The following is a 27404-nucleotide window of genomic DNA, read 5'->3' on the forward strand; positions in this document are numbered from 1 at the left end:
TCCTATAAAAAGGCAGCTCCGCGCGCTCGCGGCCAAAAAGCTTCAATCCCTTGTGGAGTGCCAGTTTAGGCTACGGGGTCTTAAGTGCGTCAGGGCGCGGTGATCCGGCGGGAGACGCAGAGTCACAGAACGTCCGTTCTCCGTCTCGCAGCCGGCACAGCTAGAGCCTCGAGCGCAGCGCGGCCATGGAGCCCAGCAGCAAGGTGAGTAGCGGGGCTGTGCGCTCCCGGCGGGGATGTGCTGCCGAGCGCGGGCCCGGGCGCCCGTCCGACTCCCCGCTTCCTCACGCGGTCGCCTCGCGCTTCACGCGGCCGGGGCGGGGGCCGCGGAGCAGGGGCCCAGGCGCCGCACGTCGCGCACGACCTCAGCGGCTCCTCCCGCGCGGGGGAGGAGGCCGGAGCGCGGCGCCCATTGGCTAAGCGGGCCGAGCCCCCGGCCGGGCCCCGGCTAGGCGCAGAGGAGGCGGGACCCTCCCGGAGCCCGCGCCGTGCCCGGAACCCGGGCCTCGGGGCTGGCCAGGAGGTGAAGTGAAGGCACTTCCTCCAGGCCAGGGTCGGGGGCTGACGAGCTCTGGGGACCGCACGATGCGCAGTCCTCCTGGAATGTGGGGCCTTTCCCCGGGGCAAGCCACTGTCTGAATAGGATCTTTCACCTGGGATCATACTTGCCCAGTAAGGGCCGGATTTACGGAACCCCTCTTGGTGTGCGACATTGTTTCTTTCTTGACGGGCTTTTGCTTTGTGTAGAGTTTGTTCTATGTTCTAGTCCCTTTTAATTTTTTTTTTAAACATTTGGATTTTCCCGTTTTAGTATATAGGAAGGCTCAAGGATGCGCACTTTTTCACGCCGCCCCTTCCCTGTTTAAAGTTAAGAACGCAGCGAACATGTGCTAAATCCCGGGCTACCTCTACTGGCCAGCGGGGGTGTTTTGGTGGGACCCTTGTAAAGAAAGCTCCAGTTGGCTCCGCATGGTCGTACTAACAGTGTCTCCCGGGCTACAGTGATATAGATAGAATGTAACTAAGTAAAAAGACAAATGGAAGTCTGAGGCCCCAGAAGCTTTCAGAAGCCACTTAAACTCGGAACTTTGGTTTCTCCACGTCGAACTTTTCTCCACGACTTTTATCAAAAGAAAGCACTGCCTTAACCTCTGTAGTCCCAGACCTAGGTTAATCTGTCCATCTTTCAAATTTCTTGGATTTTGTTTTTGTTTTGGAGACAGTATCTCACTACCCAACCCTGGCTGCCCTCGAATTCTTATGTAGACCAGGCTGGCCTCAGACTCACAGAGATCTGCCTGCCTCTGCACGAACGCTGCAAAGCCGGATACCATCACACTTGGCTGAGTATTTTTCGAGTGGATAAGGTGGATATTCTGAGTACCGAAGGGAGGCGAACATTGATCATTGATCACCTGTCTCATGGCTAAACTGCTTTTTCCATGTCATTCTGTGCTTCCTTAACAGGAACACACAAGAGGGAAGTAAGTTTCCTAAAGTCACACAGTTCCTAAGGTCTGGGCTGTTTTCACTGTCTCTTTTCAGGATTATGTCTTAGATTGTGAGCGGCGAGGAGGGTAATTGCTACCGAACTTTCCCCACTGGCTCCATCTGTAGATCTCGGGATCCCTCCTTCACCGTGGTTTATACCTATATCGATGAATTCGTGTACTTGCATTGTTATTTACACCAATGCCAATAGAAGTTTCCCCCCTGAGATAGGGTTTCTCTGTGTTGCCCTGGCTATCCTGGGGACTGGCTCTGTAGACCAGACTGGCCTCAAACTCAGATCCACCTGCCTCTGCCACCACCGTCACAACCCAACACACCAATAGGTTTTTGTGCTTACATAAAACAACTCTGAAAGCACAAGAGAGCAGTTGTAGTACTTCAGGTTGTTTTGAGACAGGGTCATTCCTCAGAGCTCTGGCTGTACTGGAACTCACTATGAAAATCAGTAGATCAGACTAGCTTTGAACTTAGAGCCCTACCTGCCTCTGGCTCCCAGTGCTGGGATTGAAAGCAGCACCACTATACCCAATCTAGGCACATTTTAAATTATCTCGTGTACGTTCTTTGGAAAAGCCATTCCCTTTGTCCCAATTTGTCCCTTTTGTGTTGTATATTAAAATGGAAGTTCTGGAGAGCTGTTTAAAAGTCTGTCCTGCCTCTGGTGTGCTCTGTGGTAATGAGCTTAACTGAATAGAAAATAGGGAGGGGCAGGTGGAAGCTCCTGGCTAGCAGGGGCTCACCTCAGTGTCCTGGCCACCCTGGCTAGGCTAGTCCTTTGCTTTACTGGTCAGCCTCTGCACTCAACATAAAACTACTTAAAAATCACAGGGCTCTTCAGGATACGGTGGTAGACTGTAAGTGTCGGATTCACAGTGAGGTTTTGGATTCTCATTTAGCTTTGTGTCATCTGCAGAATGACAGTCCTAACGTTAGATGGTCAGAATTTAGTCTGGAAAAGCCGAGAGAGATGGGCTGGATGGGGAGAGGCACTGGACAGCCGTGCATGAAGATCTTTGTTCATTCCTAGGGCTCACATGCTAGGTGGAAGCAGAGAAATGATTCCTGCAAGTTGTCCTCTGACCTCCATGTGCACACTAGCACGTGGCTCTCCCCACTCTACACAAATAAGTAAGTGAAGGCAGGCATGCTAGCGGTTCCCTTGAGTTTGAGGCTGGCTTTGTTTATATAGTGAGTTCCATGCTAGTAGCTTTGGCCATAGTAAGATCCTGTCCCCAAGTCAGTAAGTAAATAAATAAATAGAATTTGGAGAGAATAGACCCAAAATGTGTCTGTCAGGCCCTATAGATGTTCCAATGTTTCCTTGAATTCCGATGGCATGCTGGGCCCTAAATAAACTTGAGCAACCTCCAGCCTCCGCCTAAGCCCACCTCCTGGCAGCATGTTCTTTTGGGGGACAGGATGCTGAGCTGTGCTACTTAGAAGCATCAAAAGCTCTCTGGTGTGTGCAGGAACACTGAGGGGTGGGCAGGGTGCTAGACCCAGAGCTAACCCAGCCAGTGTGGCTGCCTGTCCTACCTTGGGCTTTTGTTTCAGCTCTCTGATAGCCACTGGGGTAGTTAGAAAAGCACCATACAGTGCTGGGGGCATGTGGAAAAGAGCCTCAACAGCTACACTGTGGGAGAAATGGGAGTCCATGCCATGATGACCTTAAAGTTCAAAGAAAAGTAACTCCATATGCTGTGTCTCCCCCCAAAACACACTGCCAACCTCCTTTGCAGGTAGCATGAGGATAAAGGAAACTGAGGAAGAGGCCTGGCCAGGGGTTAGCCACGCTCCTCTTTACAGAAGAGGAGACTGAGGCCAGCCAAGTCCAAGACAAGACTGTCAAGATTTGAGGCATTTTGTTCTGTTGACAGACAGTTCCTGCCTCTTATCCCACGTTCTGTGCCATCTTCCACCCGTCCCAAGTGGGCAGAAGTCCCCAGACTTCAGGACTGCCAACCCATTTCTGGGTACATTGGGACTCAGGGTTGCATTAATTAGGCCTAAGTAGACGTCAGGAAGCTTCTGCGAAGGGAAGTGGATTTCCTGGGAGCTTCAGTTTCTTTCTTTGGTAATTGTGGTTAAGACTGTCCTTGCTTTCTATCAGGGTGGTGGCTATTATAAGTGGAAAGACCCCCTTTTCCTCTCATCTTAGATACATAAGCAATGTAAACAACCCCAAGATGATTCTTGTCTAGTGTCAAGCCACCCTTGGGTTCTACCTTACCTTCCTCCTGGCTGGGTCAGCCCCAAATCCCCCTCTAATCAGCTTGTGAATTCAGGGAGTACAGCTTTACTGGGTGCCTCCTGGTCACAGGGTGTCAGTGCCCAGAGCTCCACTCTAGCACCAAGGGTACAAACATATCCCCACCCCCGCTGGCAGAGCTAGGAGACCTGGAACAAAGGGGAAAGTGTGCAACATTGGCTTGGGGCCTGTAGCCTCACCCCTCACCTCTCTCCTGGGTACAGAGGTGACAAAGCCATTCAGTCTAGCAACCACTGTCCTCGGATGGCGGAGGCCAGGAAAGCTTCTGGCGGGACTTAATGGCTGAGAGAGGTTGTGTCCAGGCTGGCCTAGCCCAAAACAAATCTCCAATTGTTACCTCCCTCCCAGGGAGGGGTGGAGTGGAGCCTGAGTCTCTTGTCACTCAGCCACCAAGCCTGGCAGTAGCTTATGTAGAAACACTGAGCCATGGGCTCCTGGCCTCCAACCGGGCCTTTGCTCACTTACCCCAAGGCTTTGACATCCAGAAAAGGCAGAGCATTCCTGCCTGGCCCCAGATGAAGGTGTTGACTATCTAGTTTACTAGACAGAACATCTGTCCAAGTTGTTTAATCCACAGCTCACGTCCCTGTCTTGAAATTGAGAGTGTCCAGGGAAGGGTCACTCTGAAACTGCTTTCTTACCTTGTCATGTCCCCAGCCTACGTTCACTTTTGTGGACCATCTATACCGAAATGAGGACTGTTAGATCCCTGGTCTGTTTTCACAGCAGGTGTCAGGAGTTCAGGTGTCTGTCAGGTGCTGCTGAAGGAAGGATGGGGGAACCCAGCTAAAGGGAAGAAACGGTGCCTCTTAGCTTTCCTTGAACATCAAGCTGTAGCTGTCTCCTAACTTGAGCCATGGCTTCCTGCTCAGCTCTCCTGGTGATTCCAAGCCCCCACCCCCACCCCCAGTGCTCCAGAGCAAGTCTTCAGTGTTCCACCCAGTATCCATGGTCTGCACCACAGCCTTAGGTGCTGCCAATGGTGGTGTGGCAGTCCTCAGCACCAGCTCTCTGGATAGTAGTGTTAGCTGCCGAAGTAATTTCCTTCAGCTGGGTACTGGCCTGAGTGTGGGCTTTAGTAGCCTGTTAGCCAGCTTTGCCATCCGTGTTGTGGGCTGCATCTTTGTGTTGGCGCTGTACTGTGTGGCCATTGTGCCATGTTCATCCTCACCCACACACAGGGCCTCTGGTCTCAGCACCCCTTTATCTCCTCCATAAAGAGCTCTTCTGACCCCAACAGCCAGAGTATGATTCAAGGACCCCTTCACTGCAGAGCCATTAGCATGTCGTGCCCACAGCAGTTGCCTCTCACTACCTCATCTGTGGGTTAGCCTGCTCTGTTGGCCCTGTCCCCACCATCTTATCACAGTCAACTGGATGAATGTCTTACCTGACCAGGGAGGCTACCCCACCATAATATCCTTTTTTCTCTGCTCTAAACTTGTATTTGTAAACTGTTCATTAATCTGGGCGCAGTGCCTCCCAGCTAAGTAAAACCTTCAGCTAGAGTGCCGCACTGGAATTACCATTCTCCCCAACACGTCTGAGGGCAGTGTGCTAGGCCTGCCAAGCCCTGGGGTTGTGTCCAGTAAAATCCCCAGATGTGAATGGAAAATAAAATTGGATTTTGAAAATCACAGAAGTAATGGAGCAAACTAAAGAAACACATAAAAGTCAAAGAACAAATGCACCTTGTCTCCCACCTTCTTGGGGGTCTCACTTACTCCCCACACCCCTTTGTGTATGTATAGATGTGTGCCCGAGCATAACGGCTCACACTTTTGTTACAGGTGGCCCACCCCATTCACCTACCCAAAGTACTTCAATGACCTGCCCAGTTCAGGCACTGGCTTTATTTACATCTAGCAACTCAGGGGACTTTAGGTCATGTATTCTTTCAAGCACTATAGATGCCCAGCGGTTTTGTTTCTAACCAGCCACCCCAGGGCTCTTTTTATTTCCAGCACATACAGATGTTTTCCTTTGCAACAGATGCGTAATAGTCCACTGCAGACGCATTTCCGCTGTGATTGAGAAACAGTGATCCTGTACCTTTTTAAGGAACACTACTCACCACTGGGTGCATTACATATATTTATTTCTGCCCAATGAACATATCAAGTCGCACAAACAGGGATTTGTTTCAGTTAATAACCAAATTACACATTCACTCAGGTAGTTCTCTGGGTGTGTGTTCAAACACAGTCTTCACTCGGGGTCTTAAGAAAACTTTAGAACAGAAGATGTAGGGAATGCATTTTTTCCATAAAGTCACCAAAGTGGAATAGATGGGACTTAACTTGCCAAGAAAGACATTTGTTTATGCCCAGTCTTATATTAATTTTATCTCTGCTGAATTGGGGCTAACATACTACCGAGTGTACCATAGGGGTGTCAGCTTCTTTGGGGTCCCTTTATTCACCCCAGGTCCACTCCTACAGGCCAAGGAAGTAGTTGCCCTTCATGGGAAGAACACCCTTTCAGCTGCTTAAGGAGGGTAATGTGAGTTTTTCCTGAAGGCTTTGAGAACCGGCTCAGCTCACGCGCTGACTTTGCAGCTCAAGGAGTTACGTTTCAGGCAGACACATTTTCTATAAAGAGCAGGATAGTAAATATTGTTGGCTTTGTGGCGAGATCTGTCTGCCTTAGCTTGCCTCAACTACAACTGAGCTACTGTAGCACAAAAGCCACAAACAAACTCAGATGAGTACGATTTTGTTAATGGTCATGGAAGTTCTAATTTAATGTAGCTTTTGGTATTCCCTCCCTCAACCCAATCCCTTAAAAATGTAAAGCCTACTCTTAGCTGGTAGGTGGGACCTAGTTCCTTAGCCCAGGGGTGATTGCCAGCCAGTAAAAAAAGGGCCAAAAGATCCCCAGAATTTGGCTGCTGGTTCAGAATTGACAAGGCTTTGGAGACTTGCTGGAGGGGAATTTGACCTACATAGAAAGCACCAGGTAGAAACCTTGCTTCCTTTAGGAACCAGTACCGGGAAGTACAGGAGAGAACCTGACCAGGAAGGGCAGAGCCTGTGCTACCAGAGGCCCTCCCCTACCCACCTCTTCCACCCCCCATTTGAAGCTTCAGAGAAGTCCAAGAACTCCAGGGTAGGAGCCTTTCCCTCATTGAACCTTCTGTTCTCTAAAGCAGGGGCAATCTCTTCTAGAGTGGAATGGATTGGTGGTAGTTAAATCAGGATGTGAGCAGCCTCTGGCAGAGTGCCTGTCACCTTACTGGTGCTACTGATAAGTGCCCGGCTCCCACTCCTCCCCCCCCTTTAAAGACAGATGAACACCGCCTGCCTCCAGTGCCACCACAGAGTGCCCAGGAGTCAGTCATGCAAATCTTACCATCATTAGAAGGCTTTAAGGACCTCCAAGAGGAATCAGGGCCTAAGGTCACATGAAGGTCAGTGTTGTTGTTCTCAGATTAGACCATTACAGTAAGATTTAGGGAGGTTTGAAGGAGTCCTACAGCTAGGAGGCCAGAGAAACTCAGGTCCTACCCTTAGGTTTACTGAGGAATCAGGGTCCCTGTTCTTCAACCTCATGGTCCTTTATCTAGTGAAGATATCTATAATATCTCGGGATTTTTTTTTTAAATACCCAGAACTCCATTCAAATGTATTCTTAGAAAAGAAATATAATAAATGTGTAAAGGGGGCTGAACATCCTTCCTCGTAGGGCTAAAAAGCCAAGTGGTTCATGCTCCAGCACACATGAAGACTTTACAGGAAGCAGCAAGTTAGAGAGCTGGGACTCTCCTCCCAGTGGTGGTGTCACATGCCCTCCCACCCTCTGCCGATACTGACTGAGAGCCTGCTGCAGGCCAGGCCAGAAGAGCACACAGATGGGGTTAAAAGGCAGTGATCCAAGAAAGTATACACTGGCCTGAGGCCTGGGCTATCTGTCATCTCAGATAGTGGGAAGTACCCCACTTAACACTTCACCCGTTACTTCCTGAGGTGGGGGGAAGGGCTCATGGAAGACCCTCTTGTACGTTAGGCCTGAGCTCAGGTGTTGGATGAGCTCAGAGAGAGCCCAGGGTGCACCTAAGGGATTTGAACTCTACATCTGACTCAGAGGTCTTCTGTATCCCTGTGGGCATGCCACAGAGGGCTTGGGGAAGGCATCAGCCATTTCCACTTCTCAGCACTGATGTTCTAACATTAGGGTTCTAACAAAACATACGTGGAATGCACTTTATCCAAACAGTAGGTTGAGAGGTGGGTCTTTGCGGGGTTCTCCGATCTCTCCTTCCCCAGGCATTACTCTGCTGCAGAGACAGCAGAGCCATGCTTTCTCAAGGTCCCCAGTTGATGGCAGATTAAGTTCTAGACTATAGAACACATCATGGAGAGGGCTTGGACCAAAGACCATGGGATGTTCTAAAAGGTACCCACAGTCTCAAGTGAGGTTTGCATCCCTTCCACGTCACCACCTTCATATCAGCCTGGTAAAAATAACACATATTGAGTTCCTGGATTTCAATTTCGCCTGCAGGCTAATGGCAGCAGATGAACAATGGTGGCCCAGTTGAGGGTGGCTTCCTGTCTGTCCTTACCTCATTCAGCAAACACTTGTTGATTGAGATTTCCCAGGGCCTATATGCACACTGACATGGAATTGGACAGTAAGCTGTCCCTATTTCCTCAGGTAGGGCTGCCTCCTCAGACCCTAGCAACAAGGTAAAGGGAGCTGGACTATGTTCTGCCCTTATTCCCCTTAAGTCTAAGTCAGTAGTCATCAAGTGTGGTAAAGAGGGTGCTGAGGGCTGGGGAGAGGGCTGGGGCAGGTGACAGATCTCAGTCTACCAAGGAACAGGAGCTCTATTCCTCCCCTGCAGCTGTGCTGAGCCTTGCTAAGCCTCATTTTTAATATGGCTGTGTCAGCCGCACTGTTTCTACAGCTGCACACGCTGTTCTGTCTACCTGGAATGTTGTCTTGCCACTGCTTTCCCAGTTGGCAGACTGCGTTCTTGTCCTTCGAGCTGATTTATTTCAAAGTCATCTACAGGGAGTTGAGTTTTGATTCCCCCCCAGGCGATCCTCCAGGGCTTCCTACTCCTTCCCCCTCCTGAGTCCACCCGCTCTGGGTGGTCACTGGGTGTGTCTGCCTCCCCACCTGTGCTCACTTGACTACACTTCCTTGACATTAGGCAGGTCTTCTCCAGTAAAGTTAGACCTTGACCTGCCACTGCCAATGGCAAAGCCCCTGAGGATTGAATAGGGCCTTATGGAAGACACAGGCCTAAGTAAGTAGCTCAACAGGGCCTGCTGTCACAGCAACTCCCTCCATCCCTTCCTCCTTCCCTTCCTCCCCTTCCCTCCCTTCCTCCCTCCCTTCCTCTATCCCTCCTCCATTGCAGTACCTCTGCTCACATTGTACCAGCATAACTTTACAAGTCTATATTATTTTTCTCTTATTATTTTTTATTAGATTGCTTTTTTGTAAGTAATATGAAATAATTGGTTTATAAAAATTCATTGTGGGTAAGTATTGAGTTCAGAATTCAAGAACCGGCAAAAGGATCTAAAATGAAGTCTTTTTACCTTGCTTCTTGCTGGCTAGCCAGCTAGGACCCTCATGTTCGTTATTACCTAGACCAAGCTGGTCTTGAACTCAGATCTGCTTGCCTCTGCTTTCCAGGTGTTGGGATTAGTGTGGGGCACCACACCCAACCTTTATTGTCCTTTTGTACATGCTTTTAAGTGGTTTCATATTCCCTCCAATATTTTTATATCAGAGATGGCATTCAATGTGAATATTGATGAAGCTTGCTTTAAATTTGTCCCTGTAACTTGGAGAATGTCCCAAACCAATCCATCCAGAAATACCCTTTACATATTCCATTATATTCCTATGCTACAGCTCACTAAATCATAGGTATGTGCTAATAATTTCATTTCTATTCTAATGTGTACTAGAAAAATGCGTATTTGCATACCATAAGTATCACACCTGAACAACCCTGAGCATGTCACTCCATAGATAGCTCAGCATATGGTGGGTCTCAGCTGTCACCATTGAGCCCTGCCACCGATGTTTACCACAACCTCTTAAGTCCCAGTGGTCACCGGATGACCCTTGGCTTGGTTGCGGCTCCCCCAGAAGTTTGTCATGTGCTCCCCCCTGCCCACTCAACCTATAGTCTGGAGGCTCCCTAGAGAGCTGGGAGACAGAAGATTTAAGAGGCCATGCCTTTTGATTGAGTTCACAGAGGATTGGAGTTGGAGGGAAACCTCACATGAAAAGATAAATTTGCAAGGTCAGCCAAGGAGAAGCAGACGGCCATTAGAAGGCAGGCCCCAACATTCTGAGTGTGCACTGGAGCAGACACAGGCCTTCCTCTTTCTCAGACTTTCATGTGAGAACTATAGCTTTGGCAATCCTTGTCCTGCAAGCTTCTGGAAATTAAGAAGACCTAGGAACAAGTCTGTTTAAGGGCTATGCCCAGCTCTTTCTAACAATCTAGAAGTCAGAGCTGTTTCTTGGTACTGCGGGGAGACAGGCTGAAGCCTAGCAAAGGTTATCTCCCACTGTCCTAGAGCCTCACAGGGCTCTTGGGCCTGCAGTGCCGTGCCCAGCGCTTTGCAGGTGTTCTGTGTCCATAGCTGCCGGACTGTTTCTTTTGTTTTGGCATTGAGTCCCCAGCTCATGTCCCACAGCCAGTTAAGGGCCTGCCTCAAGTTACATTTCTTGGCTTCCTCATTTGAAGAGCTTGAGAGAGTCCCTAACTTCTATCTGTTGGGGTGGATACCTCATTGACCTTTCACCTCTGTAAACAGACCCTTTCACCTGCTGGCCTCATCCCTTCCTGCTGCCTTCAACCCTTCGCCTCTTAAACTCTCTGGTTCAGCACTTAGTCACTTCGGGTGGTGTACTTTTTGGATCCTATTTCTATTATTTGGTATAATTCGCCCTGAAATGAAAGCTCATGGTTTACTGGAGGTAGGGGTGTGAGGAGCACAAAATGGGGACTCCAGGGGCCTGAGTTCTGACTCTGCTGCTGCAGACCCCTGAGTAGATGGAACTTTGATCTCTTGCTCTGAGCTCCCAAGAACTGTTTTCTCCCAGTGAAGGGTGGGAGGCTAGAGAAGGGCAGGGTCATGTCTCTAGCACTGAACAATGTGACTATTCCCATTTTGCAGATAGGCACATGGAGGGTGGGGAGGCAGTGGGGCAGGGAGACCCAGCTAGCCTTCTAATGTTCCCATTGGCTAGACTCAGGCCATTGCCCTTGGCTTCAAATCCAGAGCCTTTCTTCCCCATCTGCACTGTCCCTTTTATTCATTTTGGTCTCCCTGGTAAGAGAGGGAAGTGGTTGGTTCCTCATCCTCCCACAGTGTGGGGCCGCCTGCAATGTAAGTATCACTTCTACCTGGAGAGTGCAGAACCAAAGCCCCCCCCCCACCTGCATAGAAAAGCCTGACTGCTCTCAGGAGTCTAGAAGTCAGCTGGGCAGGTTTCTTAGGAGAAGGACAGGTGTGTTGCCAGGAGTCAGGGGAAGACATATCTGAACATGGGAACCTGCCAGCATTGACTTTGCTCTGTAGTACTCCGGGCCCAGACTTGCCTGTAACCCTGTTATTTCTCCTTCTGCAGAAGGTGACGGGCCGCCTCATGTTGGCTGTGGGAGGGGCAGTGCTTGGATCCCTGCAGTTCGGCTATAACACTGGTGTCATCAACGCCCCCCAGAAGGTAAGTGCTACACCACTGCACCCATATTTACCATCACCCCCACACGCTCATGGTGCCACCTTGGTGTCAAATCATTGACATCAACTGGCCATTTACCCTCCCAGCTGGAATTCTAGAATCCCAGGGCCATAGAATGGTGGTATTGTGGTAGGCCATCTTGACTAGTATCCCAAGCATAGACGTTTACAAGGACCGGTATAGTGGGGTTTCATTATATAGTACTTGGGGCTCACTGGGCAAGTGGGCAGGCAGTGGGGAAACCACCAGAGAAGAGGAGCCCTCCCCAGTGCCACCCTGTCATGCAGTCTTTATATTTTTACACACTATCCACATACAACATAGTCCAGTTCCAGACTGAAACTGCTTCCTGTCCCTGGAGGTCCTGGATCAATTTAAGCAAACATGGCATCTTCCCCTGAGGTGCTGCAGGAGCTCGATCTGGCTGCCTTCTTCCCACTGCACATCTCAGATCTGCCCCCACTCGCTCTCTGGGTGTTTAGACTGGAAATGACTCTGGCAATCACCTACTTGTTCTAAGAGGATCATGGGTTGCCTCTCCTTTATATTCGGCATCTCGAATGTGTTTATGATGTTGGGTGGTGATTTCTATTTTATAGACTTGGAAAGTGAGGAGGCTGATGAAATGACCCGTGGGCCCAAGGTCAGGGACTAGTGAATGGTGTCTTCTCAGCCAAGCTCTTTGTTTCCATAGCCTCAGGCTGCCTTCCTGATCCACACTCTCTGTCCTTTAACAATTCACACTTTCATAGGGATCATGGAATGGAAGTAGACAGTCCTCCTGTCAGGACCATGCTCACTACCCAGGCTGACGAGACCAGATAGTCAGTGTGAGTCCTCTCAGGACCAGGGGCACAGCTGGGGCACCAGACTGTGTGGAATCAGAGCTGGACTTCTTCCAAGTAGGCGGAGCTTGGCTGTGGGGGCCACGCCCGATGCTGGGGAGCAAGTCCCTAGGAAGGCTTGAGTGCTGAGTCATGCTGAGCTGCAGCAGCCCTGATGGGATTTTTCCAGGAGCTAACATGGCAACTGTGAGCCCATGCTTGGAACAAATCCCAAACCTTGTTTTCTTTACTGCTCAGAACAGCTCCTACCAAGGTGCGCTTTGCAGCCAGCTCTTTTGGGGAATCTGCAGATGGAAAATCTGTAAGAAAAGATGGGAGAAAGTAGGGAGATGAGTTTGCTGCACATTGAGAGTCCCTGGACACCCAGATTCTGAGTTGGGATGCTGAGGAAGCTCCTTAGTTGTTGCTGAGGGTGGCTGAAGCTGAGAAGCAGTGGGTCACAGTGAGCTAATAACATAAGTAGGGCTCTAAAGGCAGGACAGAGGGGCCTTCAGGGGATGATGCCCAGAGAGCAGAGCTGTGTTCACCTGTGAAGGATGAGTATCGGGACAAGTCAGGGAGGTAGGCTGGGGGAGGAGAAGGTGGAGTTTACGGCAAGCCAGAACTGGACCACCACAGTCCTTGCATGAGTATCTTGGATCTACAGTATAGCCCCCAGCTTGTCCTGGCACAGCCGGATGGGTAGGTGGAGGGTGGGTGTTATGAGGACCTTTGAGCCTGAGGAGGAGGATAGTCCTGGTCAGATCTGTGTCTTTGGAAATTGATGTGCCTGGAATAAATGGACCTAAAAGTGAGCTGGGGCCAGACACTCATGGACTAATGTCATAAGAACAGATGCTGGCTGCTGGAGAGAGATGGGTCAGAGTCTGAGATGCCTGACAACCTGAGTTTAGTCCACAGGACCCATATGGTAGAAGAAGACAAGAACAGATCTCTACAAGTTGTCCTGATCACTACATACATACCAGTATACACATGTCCCCTCCCCCATACACAAATAAATAAGCATAATTTAACCAAAGTTCAGTATGACATGAGGGAGAAGGGTTCAGAAACGGTTTTATATGTCTAGTTCAGGGGAAGGTGGCAGGACTTAGTTTGGTGTGAGGTGGGCAGGAACCGGGTTGCTGGCCACCTTTGGAGGTTTGCAGAAGCTCACAGGTCTGAGTGGTTTCTCATACACAGGCTGGAGAATGAGTGTGTGATGGTCACTGCAACCCAGATGGGCATGGGGGAAGATCTGTGAAGTAATGAGAGCAAAGGTCAGCTCTTGACATTCCCAGTGACAGATGGAAAGGACCCTAGGAAGAGGAGCTGACATCTTAAAACCAGACAGGAGTGCAGGGCATGGCGCACACCTAGAGTCCTGGTGGGAGTTTGACAAGTGGGGGGTCCAGAGTTCTAAGACCTTGGCTACGTAGCAAGTCTGAGGCCAGTGTGGCCTACATAAGATCTGCTTCAGAAAAGCCAGTACAAAATATAGAACCCGGAAACAGGAACTTCACGAGGTGAAGGCTTGAAGGAGGAGGGTCTTTGTCAAGCTAGCTCTCCACTGTGTCCTTGCAGCTAGAGCAGTGCTTGTCACAGTGACATGTTCACCTCAGCAGTAGAGGAGCAGACTGGACTGGTCACCCCCTCACTGCTCAGTGTGGAAGTGATGGCGGCTTTGTGGCTGCAGAGAGCAGTTAGGTGGGCAGTGTGTGTAGAAGTCTCCTTGCACTAGTTTGAAGAGGGAAAGAGAGAAAGAAAGAGGTCCTCGTGGGTGGCTTGCATAAGGTTATTGTTTGGTTGGGATTTTTTTGTTTTTATTCTAGATTCCTTTTATAAACATGTTGTACGGTATCAGTAGAGGAGGAGAGGAAATGCTGAGGAGGTAAATTTAGGGAGCCTGTAGGAGACTGCTCTTGACAAGGAGGGACAAGCAGAGCTGCAATGAGTTTGTCTGCCTTGGAGGCTTCCTAGCTAGTAAGAAACAGTGGGAGGCCAGTGCTAAATGGAGGTGACCAGAACTGCTGCCCATTGTGTCCAAGGACAGGTAAGCCACACAGGGCCCAGCCAGTGAGTTGCATGTATGCGCGCAGCCAGAGACACCTGTCCAAAGTTCCTCTCAGGAGCCAGACTTGAGAGTGACATTCCTGAGCCAAACGCAGCTGTGCTAGATTGTTCAATTCTGCGCTTTGCAGACATTTCTCAAAAGCCTGGCTGGACTTTGCATTTGTCGTGAGGAGAGGGTAGAAGTGGTCAGAGTAGGACCGAACATGTGTCTCAGCTAGTGTATAGCACAGAGCGGCCACCGTGCTGGGAAAGGCACGATTCAGTAGTGCCAGCACTGTCTATCAACAAGCACTTACCCAGCATCCAGTCTGTCAGACCCTCTGCAGCAAGGAGATATGGCTGTGAACTCAACACAGCCTTCTAGGGTCACCCCATCTAGAGGGGATGGTGGGGGAGACCTTAGAGGAGAGTGCATGTGGGATCTGTGAGGGTCGCTCCGGGATTCTCCCATCCTCTGTGTGTACATGGAATGTAGCACAGTGCTGCCCAAGCTCACACCATCCCTCACCCCTTGCATCTGAGACCACATAAGCACTGTTGTCAGAAGTTGCTGGACTTGCTAGTCTGTCCATGGTCAGCACAGATGCAGTTTTCTTACAAATATTTATGTTCCCCAGCCGGTCGAACCCACAGATTTCAAAAGAGGAGAGGTTAGGGGAGGGCAGCAGCAGAAAGACACGATAAAGGATGTGGCAGCCTACTTATACCTGGAAGAGGAGTGGCCCCACAGCAAGGAGGGTCAGATGCCCAGGCAAAGAAAGTGTCACGGAAGGGGCTTTTTGGATGTGGAATGTGTCCATCAGCACTGGGCGCTCTGTTCTGAGTACTTCTCTGAAGTAGTTCTGCCCACAGTGAGCAGACATTCACTAGGAAATTGTTCTTTGCCATAAAACAGGCCTGAAAGGCTTCTGCCGGAAGTGGTAATTAATCATGATATTATCTTAAATGTTTATATTGCACCTGCCCTCAAATTACCTCCTCTCCCTGCAGCTTGTAAGCCTGGCACACAAGACTAGACTGTCTTTCTTTTATCGTGGATGAGGAAAGAGATGCTGGCTGGCAAGCGAAAGGCTGGGGCGGGATGGGATGGGATGGGACGAGTGTGGGCTCAGGTTGGGAAAGGCGAGCCTGGCCACAGAGGGTGGCAGGAACTGCAGTGACACCCTGGATACTACCCTGGGCTGACCTACACAGTGCCTCCCTACGTTTGATGAGGGCAGAACCAAGCACACCTGAGAGGCATTTCTGGAACCCAGAGACTGTTGGGAGGGGCCTGATGTAGTTCAGCCCTTCTTGTTTGACAAGGGAGGAACCTGGTCTGCAGAGGAAGTGAGGCCTTGCCTAAGTGACCTGGTTTGGCCAGTGACAGAAATGACCCCAGTTGGACCTGCTTCCCACCTCCCACCCAGCACTTCTGGGACTGAGCTGACTGTAAGCTTGAGACCGGCCTCTTATAGCTCTGTGGATACCAGCAGCCTTAGTGCGGCCCCCACCACAAACCCTTACAACTTACTCTCCTTTAAGTATTCTAAGTGCTTTAAGGTGGCCATTCAGTTGTTCTCATGATAACCTCACCAAGTAGGCCCCATAACCTCCATTTTGTAAGAAACAAGCACAGAGATGTGAAGAAACTACACCAAGGGCACACAGTTAGCACAGCAAAGCTGGAGTTTAAATCCAGTGAGTCTGGTTCTGGTCTATGCTTTGTGCTCAACCTCTGGGAGACAGGCAGTGGGGGTGGATATTCTCTTTCTCTCCTCCTCTCCTCTCCTGTAGCTGCCTCTCCCTGTCTCCCTCCCCTCTCTCTCCCTGCCTCTGGACCCTTGCTCACACTTGTCACAGTACTAGCCCACTGTGCTCTGAGCTCAGAGCTGAGTCAAGTCCGGTCATGTACAGACACATCTCAAGAACTTCCCACACAACTGTTGCACAATCCCTCACGCCGTCACAGCCGATCATTGCAAGCCCCCTGGTTCCCTGCACCCAGCACCAGTGTTAAAAGTTTGCTCTAGACTATAGTGAAGACAGCGATGGAAGCATGGGCAGGCACAGTAGGCCAGAGGTGGCACTGGACACTCCTTTGTTATGATGGGCTGCCCTGTATTCAGTAGGATGCTAACAGCCAGTATGACAGCAGGCATTGTAGACGTGACTTTGGAGGAGAGGGGTGCTGGCCAGGGGGACTTCCTAGAGGGGAACTGCATTCCCTGAAAAGTGATCAAATAGAAGGAAAGAACAGTCTGAGTTGTGGGTGTCAACTGTCTGCCCAGAAAATGTGAGTCAGAGCACTGAAGAAACTTCATCCTGAGGGCTTAGGTGGCCCTGCCTACTGCTGCTGCTGCTGCCACACACAGTAAGGTGGAGCTCTGTGTGTGAGAAGTTCCTGCAGGCTGTAGAGCAGGGAAGGGACCACTAGCCAGGGCAGTGTCCTTGGTGAGGAAAAAAACCAATTCTAGATCCTCTGAAGCATCCTTTGTTATCTGATGCTGCTTTCAGCTTTAACTGAGCCTCTTCCTCCCAGGTTTCAGAGGGAGCCTCTGGGGATGCCGTGGGTGGGACTATGTCCAGCCTCACCTGCAGCATCTGGCCCTCCTCGGGTGTGGTTGCATTGTTTGAGACTCTAGGCTGAGCTGAGGGGAAGAGAGTTCAGCGCTAGAGATCTGGGAGTTTGGACCAAGACCAGGCCGAGAGCCTGAGCTGCACAACTCGACCCTTTCCTCCTTGGAAGGGAGTGGGAAGGACCACATTCCCTTCATCCCCACAGGACGTGGGGAAAGAGCTGAGGTCATCACTGCTGGGACAGTTCAGAAGACTCAGGCCTGGAAGTAGGATATCCAAGGATGGTTCCCAAACACGCCTCTCTGCGGCAGTCTCATCCTAGGTCAGGTTATCAGGGAGGCCAAGCTAGCCAGTACCCCATATGCCTGTAAGCCAAAATGGGGTTCATAGTTTGAAAGAAAAGCAAGTGACAGGCTGTATGTGGCTTCAGACTTATTTTCATAGAAATGTTTCCTCTCACAGCTCGGGATCACTTTCCCTTTAGGCTCCCCACAACAGGGAGCTCCCACTCCTGAGGTGGTGGGGAGCCTCTTATCAAAAAAACCTGGGAGAACAGAGCCTGGGGCTTCTGCTCTAGGGGGCCACAGGACCTTTGGGATTTCTGAGTCAAGCCCCCAGTTCCTTCAGGTTCTTTTTGCCCCAGGTAGTCCATATGTCCCTGGCAATGTAAGCTGACAACCCTGTCTCAGATGCTCCTCTCTAGTTTAGGTGTGTTTTTATTTTGAATGTTTTTGCTGTTCTGAGGCTTGAACCTGAGGTCTTAGTGTACTAAGTGATCACCCTACAGCCAAGTCATACCTTAACAGCCCTGTTGCTTCTCTCTGAAAGGTGACTTCTCTCCTGGGGAACAAAAGTGACATCAATAACGGCTTATTCTGTGAGCAGGCTACGTGTTCTGCCTCACATCCCTTTATAGACACCACCCTGTTACCACAGAGGAAGCAAGTGCTTCCTCTGTAGAGAGTGGGCATTTGCCTGGGCCCGCTAGAGTGTGGCCTTAGGATTTTTAAGAAACCCTTGGGCATGTGCAGGTCCCACTCCTGACTCTAGGGGAGCAAGTGGTGAGGAAGAGCTTTTTCTTGTAAACTGTTCCAGCCCCAGGACCTCAGCTGCAGAGCCAATGTGCTTCCCATGAGTGTGGTCAAGGAAGCCTGAGTAACCCTCTGCTAACAAAGTATATCTCTAAGATGTCAGCCTTGTGACAGGACAGCTCCACAGCAGATCTTTCAGCTGATTAGAACCCTCCCTATCTCATCAGCTTGAACCCATGAAGAAATGGTTCCCCTCCCCCCCTTTTTAATTTTACATTTGGGGAGTGTTTTACCTGCATACATGTCTGCACCATGGGGCTCAAAAAGAGCATCTGATCCCTAGCATTGGCATTGCAGATGGTCATGAGCTGCCATCAGCTGCTGGGAATAGAACCTGGGTCCTCTGCAAGAGAAAAAGGTGCTGAGCCACCTCCCCAGTCCTATGGTTTCACATCTTTAAAAGGATTATATGGAAAGCAAGCGAGAGCCCTTACAAATAGACCTATTTAACCTAAGCTGTTCCTGTTACTGGTCTAGATCAATATGCTCAAATGTTCCCAACAAGGAGGAGTGCTAGCTCATTACCCTTGGAAAGGCATCACTTTGGGAATGAAAGACAACAAAACACAGGATGGACCTAGGGCGGAAGCCACTCAGCTCAGAAGACTGATGGGAAGGCACAGTCAGCAGACCTGGGATGCCAGGGGTGGGCACAGTGGCAGCATCAGGCATAGTGCTTAGGCTTGTGATTGGTACAGGGGTAGGAGACATAAGACAGGGCTGAGAAGGCTGCTCATTGGCTCCTGTGAGGGGAGTGGTCAGTAGCACTCTGCTGCCAGACACCCTTCTCCCAGTAGCTGGATGGAACAGGTGACCCTAGAACTTTCCTCCATAGAGAAAGAATCCTTAGGATTCTCTGGGGCTGCTCTGTCTTTCCTGAGCCAGTGTCAGCTTGGAGCCCCATGTGGACCTCACAAAAGGAGTCTTCTAGAGCAGCCAGACTAGAAAACCAGTAACTTCTTCTCAAACAATATTTCTGATTCTGATAGGAAGCCCACAGCTCAGCCTCTGCTGTCCCTGAGTGTGGGGCCCCTGCTACAATAGGAAGTGAGCTGCCCTTGCTTCTTCATGCTCAGCAGAGGGCTTAGCCAGCTTAGAGGAGCTGGGAGAGTGAGCTTTGGTTCACTGCTGACAATCCAGCCAGCCACTTCGCTGGATGTGGGGGAGCTTGGGTACCTCATCACTTAGCTGCTTCCCTCCCTGCACTGTGAGGAGAGCTAAGAAGCTGAGCTGTAGGAAGAGGCTCAGTGCTCGTCCTTAAGTTCCTGTAGGCAGCTTAAGTCTTAACTGACTTACTCTCCACAAATCCACCGTTTGCACACAGTTGAAATAAGTTCCATTAGCTGGCTTCAATCAAAACAGTATTTTGTAATCAGTTGTGGTGGCACATGCCTTTAGTCCCAAGAACTTGGGAGCACACCTGAGTTCAAGGACAGCCTGGTGTCTATAGAGAGAATTTCAGTACAGCCAGGGCTACGTAAACAGACCCTGTCTCAAATTATCTTTTTATGTGTATGAGTGTTTTGCCTACAAGGCCCCCATTATCCTTCAGCTCTGCTTGTGGGTCTGCTTGGTCATCCTGCGCAACCAAAGGGGAAGAGCCCCAATTCCCAGCTGTGGGCCCTGGAGAAACACTTTTTATCTGTGCAGCTCCCTTATTCAGAACAGCCTGTCCTCTGCAGAGCCTGATAAACGGGGCCTTGCCATTCCAGTAGCCCTCTGGGGTTGTGTATCCCTTGAAAAACAAAAGCACTTTGTTTTCTTTATTGGAGTTGGCCCGGTCTCTGACCCCTGTAGGACCAAAGTTTTCTAGGAAGAGAGCCTAAGACCCTTTGTTAACTCAAGGTACCCCTACCACTGGCCCTGAGACAAACTCCTAGAAGTCTGGGCTGGATCTCAGGGGCAGGAATGGCAGCAGGAAGGGAGGTAAGATGTGGAAGGTGGCCTTCAGAGCAGAGGCTGGATTGATGTGGTATGACCCTCAAAGTTGAATTATGGCAGGAAAGTGTTATCAGACTTTGACAATGGTTTTCACTGAACTTGGGCCAGTACTGTGTGGTAGGTACCATAAGTATGTTTCCTCGATTTCTTCTAGCACTGTAGAGGAAGCAGTCGTGTGCCACATAAAGACCTTTCAGTGACAGACGGTCTGTGCAGAATGGCTATCCTGTAATACCATAACAGCTGGACAGTGGAACATTTGACCAGCATGTTCAAGGCCCCGAGTTTATCCCCAGCACCACAAATCAAAGCCATGTAGAAAATAGCCGTGTGATCTAGCAACACTGGCATAACAGCATTACTCATAGGTCTGAAAGCGTCCCCACTGTGCTGCCAGTCATAAAAGCTTAGCACAGGGCTACAGGCAGGCACTAGAGGCCTTGCCTGGTGTACCCGAGACCTCAAGTTTAGTCTTTACTACAACAGAAACAACATGTTTAGCAGAGTCATGTTCAAATAACAATACCATATATGGTGATGATAATCTCTGAGGGATAGCTCAGTGGTGCAGAGGACAATTGCAGGTCTAGTTTCTGGCACCCATACCAGGTGGTTGCCAACTTCCTATACCTCCAGCCCTGGGGGATCTGACTCTCCCTCCTGACCCACAGGGGCTCCTGCACTCTTATGCACATAGCCACATACAGATATACACATAATTAAGGATAAAACCTTTAAAGATGATAAAATGGTGATGGAAGTAACCATTATTCATAGTTTCACAGTGAGTTCTTCTACATACTATAACACCCTGCCCTAAAACAGCCTTCTGGGTTACATGGCAGCATTCTGGCATGTCTCATGTTTGCCATCCCTTAATTGTATCAAGAGCTCTCAATGACCTACAGCATTTAGTTTTATTCCAAATGCACTCTGATGTTTATACAGTGGAATCATCTAGTAACATTTCTCAGAGTGGGCCCCCTTTAAGTGATGCATTACCACAATGCTGAACTCGGAGTTTGAGGAGAGGGAGTTGGGGCTCAAAGCTTCTCACAGCGACTTGCCCAGTCAACCGGGAGCAAAGGAGTGACCAGGGCTCAGAACTCGATTGTGTTCCCATTCAGAACTAGCTTCCGGCCCCCTGTGCTGTCTGGCTTCCCTGTATACTGCAGGTGCTTATTTTGTATACAGTATGTGCTTAGGTCCCCTTTTCCCACGATCTGTTCTAACCGCTGAGCCTGGCTCTGTCTGTCTCTGGACTTGACACACAAACTGGTGGCAGAGCAGGGGTAAAGATGGGGAGTGACGAGGGCCCAGGATCAGAGGGTCTCAGGCTGCCCCACTCCCGCACACTTTTACCTTGGCAAGTGCTGCTTGCCTTTCCTTTCTGCCATACTGTGAAGAGACCACATGCTGTTTCATGTGCAGGAGCTTGCAGTGTGTGCCTGGGGAAGGAATGGCTTGAGTTACTGTGGAAATTGTGTAAGAGCTACCAGTGATAAGGGTGGGGGAGGGGTTGTGGCTGGCTGAAACTGGGAGCCTTATGAGTACAATATGATCCAGGCAAGGTCACTCACATCTATGATCCTAACATTCAGCAGGCTGAGGCAGGAGAGTTGCTATGAGCTCCTAAGACCCTGTTTCAAAAAAAAGGTGAAGTTAAATACAGGCTATGCTGTGTCATGTCGGGGTGTGGGCCCAGAATGTTGTTTCCCTGTGTGTACTTGGGCCTGCCTGTCTGTGGCTCCATGTGTTCTGGGTGCGCCTGTGGCACTGGGTGTTGTCAGTGTTGCCTGACAGTATGGTGAGTATGTCAGAACCAGTGCCACCTGTCCATGTCCATGGCACCAGGTTAGGCCCTTGTGTGGGGGCAGGGCTAAAGCAGGTCCACACCAGGATAGATTCTCTAGTTCCTGGAACCACTTCCTTGTCTAGGGCCTTTCTCTGAACACCCAGCTGAGCTGGAAAGGAAAGGAAGCCATGGATCCTTCAGGTGGCATGTCCAGCCAGCCACAGGAGAGCTGGGCCTGGGAGACAGAAATGACAGTGTGCCTTAGAGCATGTCCTTTACTCCTGCAGGCTCAATGCAGAGTCAGTGAGTGCATACTTCCTACAGGTTCTAGAATGGCATAACCTGTCTGTCCAGCTGCTCTTCCTCCCCAGCAGGGGGTTGGGATAGGGCCCAGGGCCGGCAGCTGTGGCCTGGAGCATGCTGGGAGCCATCTGAAAGGGGGCAGTTGGGCAAAAGCATTTCTTCTGTACCTTCCTGCTCTGCCCAAACTGGCTCTGTCATCCTTAGCCATCTTCCCCAGAGAGTCTGAGCACCTTAGGAGAGGGGGAGAGCCCAGTTCTTTTATTACCTGAGGAAACTGAACCTATATAAAGCAAAGAAAGGAGCTGCCTGGAGAACACAGTGAGTTTGAAGCCAGTCCTGGCATCTGTGGTGAGGTGGCCAAACCTACCCAGGCTCTTCTCCTTGCAGGTTATTGAAGAGTTCTACAATCAAACATGGAACCACCGCTACGGAGAGTCCATCCCATCTACCACACTCACCACACTCTGGTCTCTCTCCGTGGCCATCTTCTCTGTTGGGGGCATGATTGGTTCCTTCTCTGTAGGCCTCTTTGTTAATCGCTTTGGCAGGTAAGCCAGAAAGCCTCCAGACCTGCCTTCGGGAGTCATGTCATCCTGCTTGAAGTTCTGGGGGAAGTTGGGGTGGCAAAAGCATCCCTAACTATGGCCTCATCCCCCGGGGAGTCTGGGGGTCTTGGGAGCTGGCTGACCTGTGACCCATCCCCAGGCGGAACTCCATGCTGATGATGAACCTGTTGGCCTTTGTGTCTGCTGTGCTTATGGGCTTCTCCAAACTGGGCAAGTCCTTTGAGATGCTGATCCTGGGCCGCTTCATCATTGGCGTGTACTGTGGCCTGACCACTGGCTTTGTGCCCATGTATGTGGGAGAAGTGTCACCCACAGCTCTTCGTGGAGCCCTAGGCACACTGCACCAGTTGGGCATCGTCGTTGGGATCCTTATTGCCCAGGTAAGCCAGTTCTGGGTCTACCCTAGCGCTGCCTCTGCCCACAGCTTTGGCCCTCAGGTCACGGTCAAGCAGAGCAGAGCTTTTTTACCCAGCCCTGCCTAAGTCAGCCTCACAGTGGGCAGATCCCAGAGCACACATGATCCCCAGACCTACCAACAAGAGCCCTTGGCCTTCACTTGGGCTTCCAGGCCTAGAAGCCTTCATGAATGTGGCGCTCCTCCCCTGGAGGCTCCTCCAGCCTTTAATCCTACAGCCAGGATGGCAACCCCCACATACCATGTCCCATGTCCTCTACAATTGAGCTGATGAGGGAAACGGGTCAGAGAGGTCCTTCCCTCATTCAGCAGCTGATGGGCAGGGAAGGCCCGCTTGGTGGCTGGGATGGATACTGGAGTAGGGCCAGGGCAGGGGCACTCACAGTCCCTGGTTTCTTTGTCCAGGTGTTTGGCTTAGACTCCATCATGGGCAATGCAGACTTGTGGCCTCTGCTGCTCAGTGTCATCTTCATCCCAGCCCTGCTACAGTGTATCCTGTTGCCCTTCTGCCCCGAGAGCCCCCGCTTCCTGCTCATCAATCGTAACGAGGAGAACCGGGCCAAGAGTGGTACGGGCTGGGCCCTGCCCTCCTCCCTGTCCCCCTGAGCTCAGTCCTTTTCCCCACTCTGAGACACCCCACCTTCCCTCCGGTCCCACCAGTGCTGAAGAAGCTTCGAGGGACAGCCGATGTGACCCGAGACCTGCAGGAGATGAAAGAGGAGGGCCGGCAGATGATGCGGGAAAAGAAGGTCACCATCTTGGAGCTGTTCCGCTCAGCCGCCTACCGCCAGCCCATCCTCATCGCTGTGGTGCTGCAGCTGTCGCAGCAGCTGTCCGGCATCAATGCTGTGAGTACCACACCCACCCTTCCTGTGGCCACAGCCTGCAGCAGTGTTCATCCCCACCACACGCACATCCCCACTAGTAACTGGTACAGAAGAAGAAGGGCGAAAACATGTTGGATCTCCAACAGTCTCCCTTTCTGGCAGGTGTTCTACTACTCAACGAGCATCTTCGAGAAGGCAGGTGTGCAGCAGCCTGTGTATGCCACCATCGGCTCGGGCATCGTCAACACGGCCTTCACTGTGGTGTCGGTGAGTCATGCTTTTGGTCAGCAGCCAGGGTCCAGTTCAGGGCATCAGGACCGGATGGCATCCTGTTGTGGGAGCCAAACTAAATGTCAGTAAACTTGTGAGGCTCATTATTCACACTGTTCGGATGACAGAGATGCTCAGGGAGGTGAGAAGGCAAGTGCTCTCCTAAGGTCACAGCCAGCATGCATTAGCTCTCTGGTCTCCAGTACCTTTCACCCCGGTACTGTTGGGCTCAGAAGCTATATTCCTTCCCTTGTTCCCTGCAAGGCCCCCAAGCTTCAGCCTGGTGGGGAAAGGTATTTCCCTTACTGTGTGTATTGCCTTGAATTTAGCTCTTGGGGTGAGCTTCTGGACAGGCGGTTCCAGGGTATCAGGCAGAGAGAACATGTCTTCCTCCTTGTCCACAGCTGTTTGTCGTAGAGCGAGCTGGACGGCGGACCCTGCACCTCATTGGCCTAGCTGGCATGGCAGGCTGTGCCGTACTCATGACCATCGCCCTGGCCTTGCTGGTGAGTGGTGGGGACCAGGATTTAGACACACTGGGCCTGTTCAAGGTGCCATGGCTGTAGATTTCACCTGGATTTAGGTCCCAAAATGCTCATGTTGCACCCAGCCTGGGTTTCCCCATGTGGGTGTGCCTCTGAATTGGAGCCTCACCTGCTTCTCCGGCTGTCTTCTCCCATCCTGATCTTTCTCTTCCCTGCTTGGGGATGTTCTCCATGTGGAAGTGCCTTGCCTAGAGCTGAACTTGCAGAGCCTTTACCTAAAAAGCCTCCATTTATCTCCAGAGCAACCCTCAGCAGTCTAATGGTCCCTTAATGCCACAGAGGCACACAAACACACCTGTCTTCAGTCCCCAAACTAGGAACTGTTACTTGTTACAGCTTAGGCTTTTCTGAAGTCCCAGATTTGTGAATATATGCATACATTCAATGGGTTACTTTCAGATTAGGACTCAAGTGTAAAAAGAAGTAAGACTCGTTGTTTCATATGCGCCTTCCACACACAGGCTGTTGGCAAATTTAAATGGTATTTTTATCATGTCTACATTTGACTGACATCAAACATGGTCAGGTGGAATTTTTTTCTTCTGGAATCATGTGACCAGCTCAAAAAGCTTGACTTCAAAGCATTTTTGTTTCTGTTTTTTCAGATTAGAGATGTTCACTTTGCATTTCCCATTTGACTCAAGCCTCATGTTGGATAAGGAATGAAACTAAGAATTGACCTTAGGTCAGCTGGTCCCCAGACCAGCAGAAATCACTAACCACCACTATGAGCGCACACACACACACACACACACACACACACACACACCTACCTCACCGTGGAGTCCCAGAGCACTAGAAGATGGGCATGGAATAGATCTTGTGAGACAGAGACCTCACCTAGGGCACCTGGGTGTGTCTATTGCTTTTTAATTGCTGTAATAAGTCACCATGACCAAGGCAATGTATTAAAAAAGCATTTTACTTGGGGGCTCATGGTTTCAGAGTCCACAGCCATAATGCTGGAGAACATGGCACCGGGAGGGCAGGTAGCTATTGAGAATGACACACCTCCAACAAGGCCACACCCCCTGTCCTTCCCAAACATTCAAGTGGGGGTGGGGAACCGTCTCATTCAGACCATAGCATTTGCACAGCAAGTCCAGGGTCACCCCAGGTCTACAGCTTTTCTTCCTCCTGAGCCGTCACATCCCACCTAACCTCTCACACCATCTTCCTCAACAGGAACAGCTGCCTTGGATGTCCTATCTGAGCATTGTAGCCATCTTTGGCTTTGTGGCCTTCTTTGAAGTAGGCCCTGGTCCTATCCCATGGTTCATTGTGGCCGAGCTGTTCAGCCAGGGACCCAGACCTGCTGCTATTGCTGTGGCTGGCTTCTCCAACTGGACCTCAAACTTCATCGTGGGCATGTGCTTCCAGTATGTGGAGGTGAGAGCCGGATTGTCTGTCCTCCACCACTCACCTACATGTGGGGAGTCATGCTGTGTGATGTGGTGGCTCAAGTCATGTGACACCAAGCTCCCCCTTGGTTCTCATGCTATTTCTGGAGCCTGTCACAGGACAGGTGTGAGCAGCCTCTTACTGGGTGGCTGGTAGCAATTCTTTTCCTCAGATCAAGGGGTCAGAGTCCTTTGAGCCAGGCTGGAGGTAACGTGTAACGTGTGTTTTCCAGCAACTGTGCGGCCCCTACGTCTTCATCATCTTCACGGTGCTGCTGGTTCTCTTCTTCATCTTCACCTACTTCAAAGTTCCTGAGACCAAAGGCCGGACCTTCGACGAGATCGCTTCCGGCTTCCGGCAGGGGGGTGCCAGCCAAAGCGACAAGACACCCGAGGAGCTCTTCCACCCTCTGGGGGCTGACTCCCAAGTGTGAGGAGCCCCACACCCAGCCCGGCCTGCTCCCAGCAGCCCCAAGGATCTCTCTGGAGCACAGGCAGCTAGATGAGACCTCTCTCTTCCAAACTGACAGATCTCGGGGGAGCCGGGCCTGGGCGCCTTTCTTCAGCCAGCAATGAAGTCCAGAAGAATATTCAGGACTTTGGCTCCAGAATTTTTAATGAAAGCAAGACTGTTGCTCAGATCTATTCAGATAAGCAGCAGGTTTTATAATTTTTTTTATTACTGATTTTGTTATTATTTTTTTTTTATCAGCCACTCTCCTATCTCCACACTGTAGTCTTCACCTTGATTGGCCCAGTGCCTGAGGGTGGGGACCACACCCTGTCCAGACACATGCCTTCTTTGCCAAGCTAATCTGTAGGGCTGGACCTATGGCCAAGGACACACTAATACTGAACTATGAGCTAGGAGGCTTTGCCGCAGGAGGCGGTAGCTGCCACCCACTTCTGCAGGCCTGGATCCCGACACCATAGGGATCCAGGCTCCATTTTAGGATTCGCCCATTCCTGTCTCTTCCTATCCAACCAACCACTCAATTAATCTTTCCTTGCCTGAGACCAGTTGAAAGCACTGGAAAGCAGGGAGGAGAAGGAAGGGCCAGGCTGGGCTGCCAGGTTCTAGTCTCTGTGCACTAGGGGCCAGCAAACACCGTGAGAGGGACCTCGGAGACAGAACTTACTACTGCTGAAGACACGGACACTCCTGCCCTGCTGTGTATAGATGGAAGATATTTATATATTTTTTGGTTGTCAATATTAAATACAGACACTAAGTTATAGTATATCTGGACAAAACCCACTTGTAAATACACCAACAAACTCCTGTAACTTTAC

The 27404-nt window shown here is 50.6% G+C and overlaps 1 protein-coding gene across 1 annotated transcript; it reads left to right on the plus strand.

Moving 5' to 3' along the window:
• SLC2A1 (solute carrier family 2 member 1) lies at positions 1-27404 on the plus strand. Its single transcript, XM_080922090.1, has 10 exons — positions 1-203; positions 11386-11481; positions 22476-22636; positions 22794-23034; positions 23475-23637; positions 23730-23917; positions 24059-24163; positions 24571-24672; positions 25897-26100; positions 26345-27404. Exons 1-10 carry the CDS (start codon positions 186-188, stop codon positions 26543-26545), a joined length of 1479 nt encoding a protein of 492 aa, XP_080778216.1. The 5' UTR covers positions 1-185; the 3' UTR covers positions 26546-27404.

Source organism: Micromys minutus (genome assembly GCF_963924665.1).
Source record: "Micromys minutus genome assembly, chromosome: 9".
In the NCBI taxonomy this organism is placed as follows: domain Eukaryota; kingdom Metazoa; phylum Chordata; class Mammalia; order Rodentia; family Muridae; genus Micromys; species Micromys minutus.